This window comes from Chrysoperla carnea, chromosome 4 (assembly GCF_905475395.1).
Source record: "Chrysoperla carnea chromosome 4, inChrCarn1.1, whole genome shotgun sequence".
NCBI classification, from domain to species: Eukaryota; Metazoa; Arthropoda; class Insecta; order Neuroptera; family Chrysopidae; genus Chrysoperla; species Chrysoperla carnea.
The window spans coordinates 74,821,793-74,834,737 of record NC_058340.1 but is presented as its reverse complement, the minus strand read 5'-3'; the positions used below and the strand labels follow the sequence as shown (position 1 = coordinate 74,834,737).

The 12,945-nt window shown below is 29.3% G+C and overlaps 2 protein-coding genes across 2 annotated transcripts; both read right to left on the bottom strand.

The window, feature by feature from the left end:
* Positions 1-926: 926 nt before the first annotated feature.
* Positions 927-7,802, bottom strand: LOC123298930 (zinc finger protein 2-like). Its single transcript, XM_044881031.1, has 6 exons — positions 7,746-7,802; positions 7,072-7,135; positions 6,363-6,672; positions 4,705-4,920; positions 3,219-3,624; positions 927-2,091 (listed from the first exon to the last, which is right to left on the bottom strand). The coding sequence occupies exons 1-6, from the start codon at positions 7,800-7,802 to the stop codon at positions 1,567-1,569; spliced, it is 1,578 nt and encodes a 525-aa protein (XP_044736966.1). The 3' UTR covers positions 927-1,566.
* Positions 7,803-9,006: 1,204 nt separating this feature from the next.
* On the bottom strand, positions 9,007-12,840 carry LOC123298929 (zinc finger protein 501-like). The gene is made up of 4 exons (XM_044881030.1): positions 12,823-12,840; positions 11,321-11,985; positions 10,155-10,533; positions 9,007-9,645 (listed from the first exon to the last, which is right to left on the bottom strand). The coding sequence occupies exons 1-4, from the start codon at positions 12,838-12,840 to the stop codon at positions 9,157-9,159; spliced, it is 1,551 nt and encodes a 516-aa protein (XP_044736965.1). The 3' UTR covers positions 9,007-9,156.
* Between the last annotated feature and the right edge of the window lie 105 nt (positions 12,841-12,945).

Genomic DNA, 12,945 nt, shown 5'->3' with positions numbered 1-12,945 from the left:
ATAAAACCTATTTTTTAGTTTATTTATAGGTTATGTTAATTAACCGTACACCTGAATCATTAATTGTTATATGGAAGTATGGCGCCGATATTCAAATATTACTGAATAATTTATTTTTTAATTTATGTTAATGTTAAGTTTTATTTTGCATTAAAACTATTCTTATTCAATTGGGAATCGTTTGGGAAGATTTAGGAATATAATTTTATTATTTAGGACTGATTAGTTTTCATGTAATTAATTAATTTTTCAAAGCGTATAATTAGCAGGTCAAAAATTAAATTTTCACCATTTTTAAGTTATTTGATAATAATTTACATGGAGACTAATCTAATTTATTTGGGAATTATATTAAACACGGTTTCATCATTTGGTACAGTATAATTATTTAATTAATTACATTTATTTTTTAGTAATAATTTTTTATGGTAATATGAATGGCGGCAATATTCAAATGTTACTTCATTTAGAATAATTTTGTTTACGGTTAATTAACATAACCTATAAATAAACTAAAAAATAGGTGTTATTAATTAATTATACATTCCCAAACTCTGAAACCGTGTTTATCGTAATTCCCAAATGATTTCCTTTCAAATAACATAAAAATTAAGTGGATTTAATTTCCAACCTGCTAACTATACGCTGAAAAAAGAATCATTAATTACAGGAAAACTAATGATTCCCAATTTCAAAAATTATATTCCCTAATCCTCCCAAACGATTCCCAAATGAATGGAAATAGTTCGAGTGAAAAATAACAATTTTATCTGCTAAGTATACGGAGCTGCATACTCTAACTAGCCTGATTGTTAATTCTGCATTGTGAAAAATTCCAAAGGTAAATCAAACTCAAAAAGAATAAAATAATCGATGATATTTTTTATTGAATTTATAAATAAAATATAAAATTGTTAATTGTTCGCAGTTCAAATCAATATTAATAATTATTCACTCTTCATATTTCTCTAATGGTTTCTTTTTTGCTTAACTTCTTTCCATCCAAAAAGGCGATGTACTATTGAACACAACAGTTGTTGAATTGACGTCAACTTATACGCGTGTTGGACATTTTTCATTATATTTCGCCGTCAAACAAACGCCAATTCGATAAAACACATCGAAAGCTAGCTATTTTATTCAAAATTTTTTACAATGAACATTGCCGAATAGGACGTTAAAAATTCACTCCAAGCACTCGATATTTGCAATGAAAATGCGTTTCAAAATGTCTACTAAATTATTCGTGTTCTAGCAGTTTTGTCTGTGACCACAGCGATGAATGAACGCTTCTTTTCAACTTTCCGTCATCACAAAACATACTTTAGGTCCACAATGTCTGAAGATCGATGAGGTTTAAGTCTCGTTTACTGAAGTATGAAGAATAGTGACTAAATATCACATTTTGACCGGTTGAATAAAATGTTCTTTTACTCGAAAAAAGAGTTTCTTGTTTTTATTGACACTTTATGACCTAATATGATAAACAAAAGTTTAAATACACCCCCCCCCCCCCTTATGACAGTTTGGATCCGTATGATAGTAGACTCTTAAGTATTTGATTGATTACGCGGTGTTACTAGTGTGATATTGTTGATCATCAGCTCCTTTATGCACTTTCATGTGTGTTTTTAACGTACAACTTTGTACAAACGATTTCGAACAGATCACACATTGATACGGACGTTCCCCGGTGTGAGTACGCATATGAATACGTAACATAGCATTCGTATAAAATACTTTAGTACACACTGTACACTTAAAACGACGATCATTCTTATGTGAAAATCGAATATGTCGATGTAATGCTGAATCAGTTTTATAATATTTATTACATATTGTGCATAATTTCGTTTTCTCCGTTGTATGCGCATGAATAATGTGTTGTTGTAACGCTGATTGTGATTGTCGACGTTTACCACAAATATTACATAAATATGGTAGAAGGGTGGCATTCGATGCACCATCTTGATTGTTAGCAGCATCATGAACACGTTTAATGTGTGCTACTAAATCACTGTTGAATAAAAATGATTTTGTACACTTTGTACATTGAAATGTACGGGCAGCATTATGTACTAACATATGTCTCTAAAACATTAAACATAAAACATTAAAACATTATTTTAATATGAAAAATATAAAAATAATATATTAACCCATCAACACTCGCGTGAACCGTTCGAATTAAAAATTATACAGTAGCCTGCAAGAATAGTGAGATCCCATCTTCCTTGGTATCGTCTCTCGATATCGCGGACATCCTGGTGAAACCGCTCCTCCTGTTCTTCACGGTAAGCTCCCAGGTTCCCAGGAAAATATTCTATGTGAGAGTGTAAAAAATGGACCTTCAGGCTTATCTTGCAGCCTTGAGCTTCGTAAGCTGCTAGTTGAACAATGGTTTTGTAGTCAGGATCCTTAGTATTTCCCAAAAACTTTCGCAATACATCCTTGAACGATACCCAAGATTCTTTTTCCTTCTCAATCATACTTTCCACAAAGAGGGTGTCAGTTAAAAGCTTTCTTATGTCGGGGCCAGTGAAAATTCCCTCTTTCAACTTGGCTTCTGACAGCTTCGGGAATTTTGTACATAGATATTTAAAACAGTCTCCACCCTCTTGCAGGGATTTTACAAATTGTTTGATCAACCCCAAATTGATATGGAGAGGTGCCAACAATAATTTTGTTGGCGGCACCAAAGTAGTATTGATAACATTTTTCTCCCCAGTTTTTAAAGTTTCTCGGGGTGGCCAATCACTTTTAGTCCAGTGCTGTTTTCTGGCTCTACTATCCCATAAGCATAAGAAGCATAAGAATTTAGTATAGCCTGCCTGCTGACCCAAAAGCATCGTGAGTATTTTGAAGTCCCCACAAACCATCCATTGATGGTCCATTGATATTTGATATTATATTCCAGGGTAATGGCCAAATTGTTATAGTTAGTTTTCTTCCATATGCACAGAATAACCCATTGGAAGCGAAGCTAATTTATTTTTATTGTACAATACTACTACTTTAAGATTTTTGTTGTTACTAATATCTATGAAAACCTATGTGATAGAATGTTTTGAAAAGTTTTCCTGTTTTTGAAAGGTCAAAATGTATAAGAAAATGTAAAAAAATCCTATGCAGTTTTTTAGTCGCAGACCTGTGTTACAGAACGTTTGACGCCAGTGCTGACGGGTTAAATGATAAAAATAAGTTAAGAGTTAGTTTACCTTCATATGTAAAACAATTTTACCACAAATATGACATGATTTTTTTAATAAATTCGATTGTTTATCAATTGATTTCGGATGATAACGATCGGTATGATTCTTTAACGATGTATGTGATTTATATTGTTTATCACATATTTGACATAAATAAATTTTCTCATGTGTATTCTTAATATGTTTTTGTAAACGATGTTGTAAATGATATTGTTTTGGACATTTTGTACATTTATATCGTTTAATATTATAATGTTTTGTTTGTATATGTGTTGTATATTGTTCTTTTAATATGTATTCTTTATTACATTCTTTACATTTATATTCGGATGATAATTTATGTGTATTCTTTAAATGTGTTGATAATTTACTTAATTCATAAAATTCTTTATCACAATGTGTGCATTTATGTCTACAAAATTAAATACAAATCATTTATGCACTCTTAAGGACGTTCCCAAAAAATCACGTTTTCTTAGGATTCTTTTTAAATCATGTATATACAGTGTGTCCCCGGATAGAGGTAACTATATACTTGTAAATTTTCTTATTTTGCATTTTAAGAAAAAAATTCATTCGTTATAAGAAGTTTTGCTTATTATGAAAAGTATGTAGGAATATTTAAAACTTCTAAATGATGTATAGAGTAGCCAAAAATTTGGTATCACTATTTTTATTTGGGTAAACTACCCTTCGTTTTTAAAAGTTGATAAAATATTACTAAGAAAAGTTACTCGAAATTAACAATTACGACTCTATACAAAATATCAAGAAGATCTTTTCAACTTTAACAATTCCATTCTTAGTGAATGTTTATCCGAGAAAATAAATTTTCTTTTTAATTTTCTAAACTATTCCACAAAAATTACACTCTCGAGTAGTACATGTTAATTGATTTATTATTATTTCCTTTCTTACGTTTTTTTATAATTAGAGCTTTTGTTCAAATAAAAAATGATGTTATAATTAAAGTACACGGATCTTCTTGATATTTTGTATAGAGTCGTAATTTTTAATTGCGAGTTACTTTTCTTTATAACATTTCGCCAACTTATAAAAAAGAAGGGTAGTTTACTAAAAATATATATAGTGATTCCAAATTTTTGGCTACCCTGTACATTATTAAGAAGTTTTAAATATTCCTACATACTTTTCAGAATAAGCAAAACTTCTTATAAAGAATTACTTTTTTTCTTAAAATGCAAAATAAGGAAATTTACAAGTATAGTTACCTCTATCCGGGGACACACTGTATATACACGATTTAAAAATGATCCTAAGAAAACATGTCGCGAACATCTCTGTGTGAAAATTTCACGCAATGAACGGAGTGTAAAACAAGGTGTTCATGAGAATGCGTGCCATACAGACCACATCACCAACTTCAAAGATATATAGTTTAGAGGCTAAACACGCGTTTTGTATGCAAGAAATCCTGGCATAAACACCCATCACTTGCAAACTTATTGTTTTTTAACAATGCAAAACTTACTTTTGTACTTGGCCCGTATGTCGTTCTAAATGTTTTAAATAATTCGTTTGATCGTAGAATCCTTTGTTACATTGTGTACATTCCGCTACATATTTTCGATTTGTTTCATGTATTTCCATGTGCCTGGCTAATGATCCGATGTGAGCTAACGTTTTATTACAAATTAAACATAATAATTTTGTAATATTACATTTATCAGAACTTAATGTTTGTAACCTACAACAAAAAAATCAAACTTAAAATGGATATATTTAGTGATGAAAGAGCGATATTTTAGAATTTTATGTAAAACCTACTCTCTATAATCACGGAAAAAACAATAAAGAAACATTTCAGCCCCTTGCCCCCTTTTAAGGTCGAATTATCATGGTCTTTCACCCCTGCCCGGGTTATATCTGTAAACGGATGGATTAATGGCCGGAGATCTATCCGATGCTGGGTTTTAAGGACCTGCAATAAAAGAATCGAGTCCTCTTGATTAATAAGCGAGGTGTCCAGATCTGGGGAACAAAAGTTTACAGTGGGACACAAATCAGCATCTTCTCACATAGTCAAGTCGCTCTTCGGGCCCTTGAAGCGTCCTATCGATGATAGTCTATCAATGACCTGGGTACCGGACCACTTTGGTATTAAAGGGAATGAGCAGCGAACTCGTTGGTACAAGAGAGGTTGTCTCAAACGCCTCTTTCATCTGAGCCTGTCATTTACATAACAAGATGCTTCGTAATTTACCGAATCAAGGAGTGGCTACGAGAAGCTCATCTTGATGGCAGCGACTTTGCACAGGGCATGCGACAGGTCAAAATGTGTATAGCCACAGCTAGGCCATTCGACCGTAGTCGTCTGAAACTCACTTTTGACTCTTGACAGGAGACCGTCGATTGAACTACCACTGTTATAAATTGGGTATCTCCGATAACCTCACTTGTAGGGTCTGTATGGAGGACGACGAAACCTCCATACATATTTTTTGCATCTACAGAAACAAACAGGCCGTCAGGTTTAGAATGTTTGAATCCATCAACCCTGGAAGAAATCCCGGCGGAGAAGTTGGCTTTCTGCGTGGCCAGAAAGCACAAAACATGATCTTTCGCAGTTTTTATAACGTTCCACACCTCTACACTTTCATTAAATTGTGTTAAAGCGTAGGGAGTTTATATGTAAATTGAGTTAATCTTATAGAAGTATCTTTTAGCAGTACTACTTCTACAACCCTACTTTCCAGCCTTTTATGTAGATTTTTCAAGTTTTCAAAAACATGAAAAGACAAAAATCCCTTTTCAATAATCTAATTATAAAAACTGTAACGGGCTGGTGATTCTTGTTTCTTATTGATCGTATGCAAGATCCATGGCTACCATCTCACCCTCAGAGAGAGATTTAAAGACATCAAATGGTTGTTCTTATTTTTTCTCCACATTTCAGCTTTAATTTGTAAGAACAAGCTCTTACATAATGGTTCCGGTACCGGGAATCGAACCCGAGCCTCCTGGGTGAGAGCCAGGTATCCTAATCTAATAGGCAGAAATATAGCCTTAATGATGAAGTTCTTTTTATTAAATAATAATTGTCGTGATCAGAAGAGCACTGTTCTTACATAAAATATCAAAATATCCCCGTTCTTTCGTTTATTTTTTCGTCTATAAGCAAGTGCTAACCATTGTATTTGCTCAGCACGTTTCGATAACTTATTATTTTTATTATCATATAACGTTTCTTCAGTTTCTTGTTCAAATTCTTGATCATTAAAATCATTATCACCATTATCACTACTATCTGTACTACTATCTGTATTATCTGTATTATTATCATTATAATCATTATTCAATTCATTTAAATCTTCAACAACATCATCACCATTATTATCATGTTTAGTTGATGATGGTTCCCCAGCTCCACCACCACCCACTCCAACTCCTTCATAAATATTAAAATCTTTTTTATCATCTTGTACTTGTTGTTGTTCATCTTTATGATTTAAATTAGTTTGTTGTTGTTGTTGTTCGTATTTAATTTGTATATTTTGAAACCATGTTTTATCATCATTATCATTTGTGTTGTTATCATTTAATAATAATTGTAATAAATATTGTTCAGAATGTTCACATTGTTTTTTAAATTCATAATATTTATTTATATTTATTAAACATAAATTACATATTTGTGATGGTAATAATGAATTATTATTTAACTAAAAATTAAACAATATGAATATTATAAGAGGTTTACCATTCGGAACAGTCAGGCCTGTGCGCACGGCAGGGGTTTTGGGGGGTCAAAACCCCTCCCATTGAAAATCTTTCCACGTAAATTTCAATTAACAATATAGTTCAATTTTTCATTAAAATACTCTATCAACTATCTCACAATAGGGAATATTCATGAAATTTAAATTTGGTTCTTTCGTAACATTAATGACTGGACATTTCAACTAAACCATTATTTTAGTAATTAATATATTTTTAATTACTTAAAAATAATTAATAAAAGTACAAATTCAGTGAGGGCATTTAAAAATTTCGAAAACGGAAATTAAAATTTTTATACGGACGTGACATCATAGTACGGGCTTGTCAAATTTGTTGACATACTTACTGTATGATATTAATTACTTACATTTTATTTGGTATTTCATTAAATTATATTATTCTACGGCTTTTTATTAGAAAACTTAATTATAACGAGTGTAAATTCTATGTTGTAAATTCATTTTTTAAAGTTTGAATTATACATTGAACTGTCACCAATTGACAGATCACGTACTTATACTTCATCAACAGAGAGCGCCAAAAAACTGCGTTTAAATATCTCAAAATTATAATGTATTTTAAATATTTTTTTACAATTAAATACAGCATTTTTAAGCATTATTTATATTTTTTACTTTGTTATAACGGTGTAAACAATGAATTAAAAATATTTAAAAAAATACATGAATATTCCCTATTGTTTAAGTTTAAAGTTTTAACATTTATTTTTAACATTAGATCCTTTTTTTTTAATTGTTAATTAATGACTTTAATTTATTAATAAATACGTACCTGTATAGTTGTACAAAATTGTAGCATAGATTTAATATCAATTGTAAATTGATTCATTTCATTTAATTTCTTTAATTCTAAACATATTCTACATATTTTATCAAAATCTGATTTTGTTATCATTTTTTAATTTTTGTTATTTATTTACTTAATTAATGAAGCTCACTCCTTTCATTCCACTATATAATATTTTTTAATTTACATGACAAGTAGAATACTCCACTACAATATATTTACTATTACTGTGGTACTTTTTTTAAATTAATCGATTTTAATAAATTAAAATATAATATATTTATGAGATTTAATTATAAATTAATTAAATATCAATATTTCATTGATTTTATTGCACAAATGACTAATTCAAATGCTTATATGCTTTTAATTAATTCAAAAATCAATATTTTCTAAAAGTTGTTTACAGAAGTATAAAAACAACAAGTTTTTTAATTTTAGGGATTTATAAAAAGTAAAGCTTTATTTATACAAATTAAGTACTATGTTTTATTGAGTATAAAAAATTTTTGTACAAAAAACTCATAATTAAAATCAAAGAAATCATATTATTCAAAACATAATTTCACCTCTATTTTATTCTCTTTGATTAATACATTGGCTGCATTCAGCTAAAGTTAGCGCCCGCTAAAAATAGTGCTAATAGGGAATATTCATGTCTTTTTTGATATTTTTAATTCATTGTTTACACCGTTATAACAAAGTAAAAAATATAAATACTGCTTAAAAATGGTGTATTTAAGTGTAAACAAATATTTAAAATACATTATAATTTTGAGATATTTAAACGCAGTTTTTTGGCGCTCTCTGTTGATGACGTATAAGTACGTGATCTGTCAATTAGTGACAGTTCAATGTATAATTTACACTTAAAAAAATGAATTTACAACATAGAATTTACACTCGTTATTATTAAGTTTTCTAATAAAAATCCGTAGAATAATATAGTTTAATGAAATACCAAATAAAATGTAAGTAATTAATATCATACAGTATGTCAACAAATTTGACAAGCCCGTACTATGATGTCACGTCCGTTTAAAAATTTTAATTTCCGTTTTAGAAATTTTTAAATGTCCTCACTGAATTTGTACTTTTATTAATTAATTTTAAGTAATTAAAAAGATATTAATTACTAAAATAATGGTTTAGTTGAAATGTAAAGTCATTAAAGTTACGGAAGAAAAATATTTGAACTAAATTTAAGTTTCATGAATATTCCCTATTGAAAATAATATCTAAATTACTAAAATTTTGGATAAATATCCCACGAATTTCACGCCATCCCTAAATTCTAGGCGATCAATAAACGTCTGTTTCACGATGTTCTTACTTTCTTATGTCAAAACACAGGATATTCTAATACAAAACACCAAAGCCTGACTCATTAAATGAATTAATTGTCTAAATCAGCAGCTCTATGTATTTTCATGTGTGTCTTTAACGTACTATTTTTACCAAATGCTCTAGCACATATATGACATTGAAACGGTCGTTCGCCCGTATGCGTTCGCATATGATTCCGTAATATAGCATTCGTATAAAATGATTTCGTACAAATCGTACATTTATAATTTCTAACATCTTTATGTATATATCGAATATGACCTTTTAACGCATTATCCGTTTTAAAATATTTATCACACAACGTACATTTTAACGTTTTCTCTGTTGTGTGTGCATGAATGATATGTTGTTTTAATGCTGCATTCGATAACTTACGTTTACCACAAATATTACATAAATATGGTAGTAACGGTGGTGGTTCATCTGATTTACGATGTTTACGTTTACAATGTGCTACCAAATCGCTCCGATAGAAGAATGATTTTTCACATTCGACACATTCAAACATCCGTGCACCGTTATGTATTAACATGTGAGCCTGCAACAATAATATTTAAATCAAATTTATTAACAATCAACACACACAGAACCATTTAAATCTATTAAGGCTAATTTGAAGTTAATAAATTTTCAAAAATGTAACATTAGTTAACGAGGAGTTCATACAAAACCATGACAAGCGATCTACAAGACAAAAAAAGTTTGGGGACCTTTGATCTAAATTAACAATTAAAGCTACCCAGAGAACTAAGTTCAATCTTACGTCAGAATATGTTGTCCCCCCATCAAATTCTACAACTTTTTCAAATTCTACAAAATTAGCTTTTAGATATTATACATTAAAATGGTCCACCCTGTAATAATTTTTTCTAAAAATAATGATTGATAACACATCTAGACATAAATATGGAACTATAACATTTCATTTCATGTCTAAATCTTTTGTATTTTTTTTGTAAAGTTTACCCCCAAAAAGTTACATTTTAACCTAGTAGAGGCTCGCTTCGCTCGCCTGATAAAAGATGTATATAATTTAAATTGATTTACCTTAATTTGTAGAACACTTTTGCCACATATCTGACATACTTGTGGCTCCTGTACAGTTTTATGATATCTAAAGTTATGTTTATTTAATGACGTATGATTCTTATACGTTTTATTACATATCGTACATAAATATGTACGTTCATGCGTTAACAGATGTTCTTGTAAACGATGTAACAAGAAATAACCTTTATTACAATATTTACAAATATGTTCATAATCTTGTTTATGGATCTTCATATGAAAATCATATTGCTCTTGTAAATAAAACTTTTTATTGCATTCATCACATTCAATTGGATTAACTGCATGATTCTTTTGTAAATGTTTACCTAATAAACTTAATTCATAAAACTTTTTCGAGCAATGTTCACATTTATGTCTAGAACAAAAAAAACAACAAGCAAATCATTAATTAATTGTTTAAATATTCTGTATGCAGTATAGGGTTCAAGCGTAATATTTATAACAGCCAGCGTAAAAATTATTTTTCTCCCCTCCGAGCGGAAACTATCAACTTTCGCCCGCTGCGCTAAATGAAGATGCTGTTTTCCGTCCCCGTAGTAGAAAAATAGTACACACCACGGCAGCCATTAAAGAATATCTCAGATCTCATGTTTATCATCCTCGGCTTCGAGAATAAACATGAAATCGGAGACATATATCTAATTATATAGATAAACTAAGTATGTAATCCTACTAAATTTGGGTCATTCTTTTCAAATTTGTGATCAAAATTAACCTAGCTGTAATAGGTTTCAAAAATGTGGAGTCCTGGTCCCGGAATGAAGCACATAAATGATAGCCAGCAAAAAACTGATATCACAGCTGAAAAGAATGACCCAAAATTAGTGGGTTTTAAAAAAAATTCCAATAAGCTCGGACCAAATTTGCCTGTGTTATCAAAAAAATCGAATTTTTTAACTTTATGACGTCATCAGAATCCAAAAAATTTAATTTTGCTCTATCACATCCAAATTTTATCCAATTTTGATAAACCAAGTATGTAATCCGACTAAATTTGGGTCATACTTTTCAAATTTGTGATCAAAATTGGCCTAACTCTAATACGTTTCAAGAATGAGGAGTCCTGGCCTCGGAATTTAGCACATACGTGCAGTATATACTACGCCTGCTCCTCCACCTATTAAAACAAATGAATAACTTACTTAGGTTCTTTTTCATGTTTAATCATGTGCCTCACATAATTCCCTTTTTCATGAAATCCTTTATTACAAACATTACAAGTTGCATATATTTTCCGATTTGTATCATGCGTTTCCATGTGTCTAGCTAATGAACTTTTCGTGCCTAATTTTTTTAAACATATGTTACATAATAATTTATTGATATCACATTTATCGGATCCTAAAGTCATTAACCATTCAATACGTGACTTCCTTGTTCTACTAGCACTGTTCGATTCAGTTTGAATTATTTTACCATCAGCATCTGTGGTTATTTCTTGTTTAAAATCATCATCATCATCTAAATCATCATTTTCCGAACTACTGTTATTATCATCAGCATCACTAAATATATTATCATTATCACTTATCACATCGTCATCGTCATTATCCTTAAGTTGATGTGGCTCATCTTTGATATCAAGTTTATTTTCTTTTTCATTTTTTATTGATATATTTTCAATAGTGTTATCTTTGTCTGTTGTTGTATTTTTAAACCATTTTTTATCATCGTTGGTCTGTTCATTTAATAATTCTAATAAATATTGTTCGGATCGTTCACACTGTTTTTTAAAATTAATTGTTTGGTAAGTTTTAAAAATACAATCATTACAAATTTGTGACGGTAATTCATTATTTTCATTTATCTAGAATAATTAATTAAAATCGTATTAATTAAGATGTTTGTTTCCCTACAGTCTTGTAAAAAAGTATTGGTTTATTGCACGGTTCATACATATAAACCAAATACATGCTTTGTAGTCAAATAATGAGTTATTTTTAGCTTTACAATACCACGCAACTACAAAAATATATAATATATTGTGTGCAAGTGATGCTTATAAATTTGATAGTATAGATATTTCTCTTCAATTTCAATACTCTAACTATAGTCGTCTCCGTTCATCTAATGATGGACCTTCGATGAACTCATAATTAAATTAAAATTTTGTTGTTATATCATCCTCAACCTTATATTTTTATGGAGTTATTATAAACTACAAGATTGTCTAAATATTTTAGATAGTTTTTAGTTTTTTTATCCCACTCTGTAGATTTTTTGATATAGAAATATCCAATTGAAAAGGATAACCTATATAATTAATCATTTTTTCAGCCAACTTTGAACGATAAAATAATAATAAAAAGCCCAAGGACCTAACAATTTTTGGAAACTTTGTTAATCAAAAAATGTATTTCTAAAGTTTTATTGAAATCCATAGTATATAGCCAAACTAATGTAAACAAATGTAAGAGTGTAATTCAGTACATGTAAATATTATGAATAGCCCTTTGATTTATGAATCTATTATACTCATTCCAAATATTAATAATTAATAATAAAAATGTACAAACATAATATTATTTACCTTAATTTTAAATATTGTAAATAATGTAAATGTATCATTATCATATATTGAGTCCATATCATCTTTAAATTCTAAACATGTTCTACAGATTTTATTAAAATCATTTGTAGTTACTGTACTTGTAAAAGACATTTTTCATTTAAATAAATATCTACTTTAATTTAATTTAACATTTTTATTTTTAATATTTGTTTATTTTATTTTAATTTAACCACTGACAGTTTATTGACGTTAAAA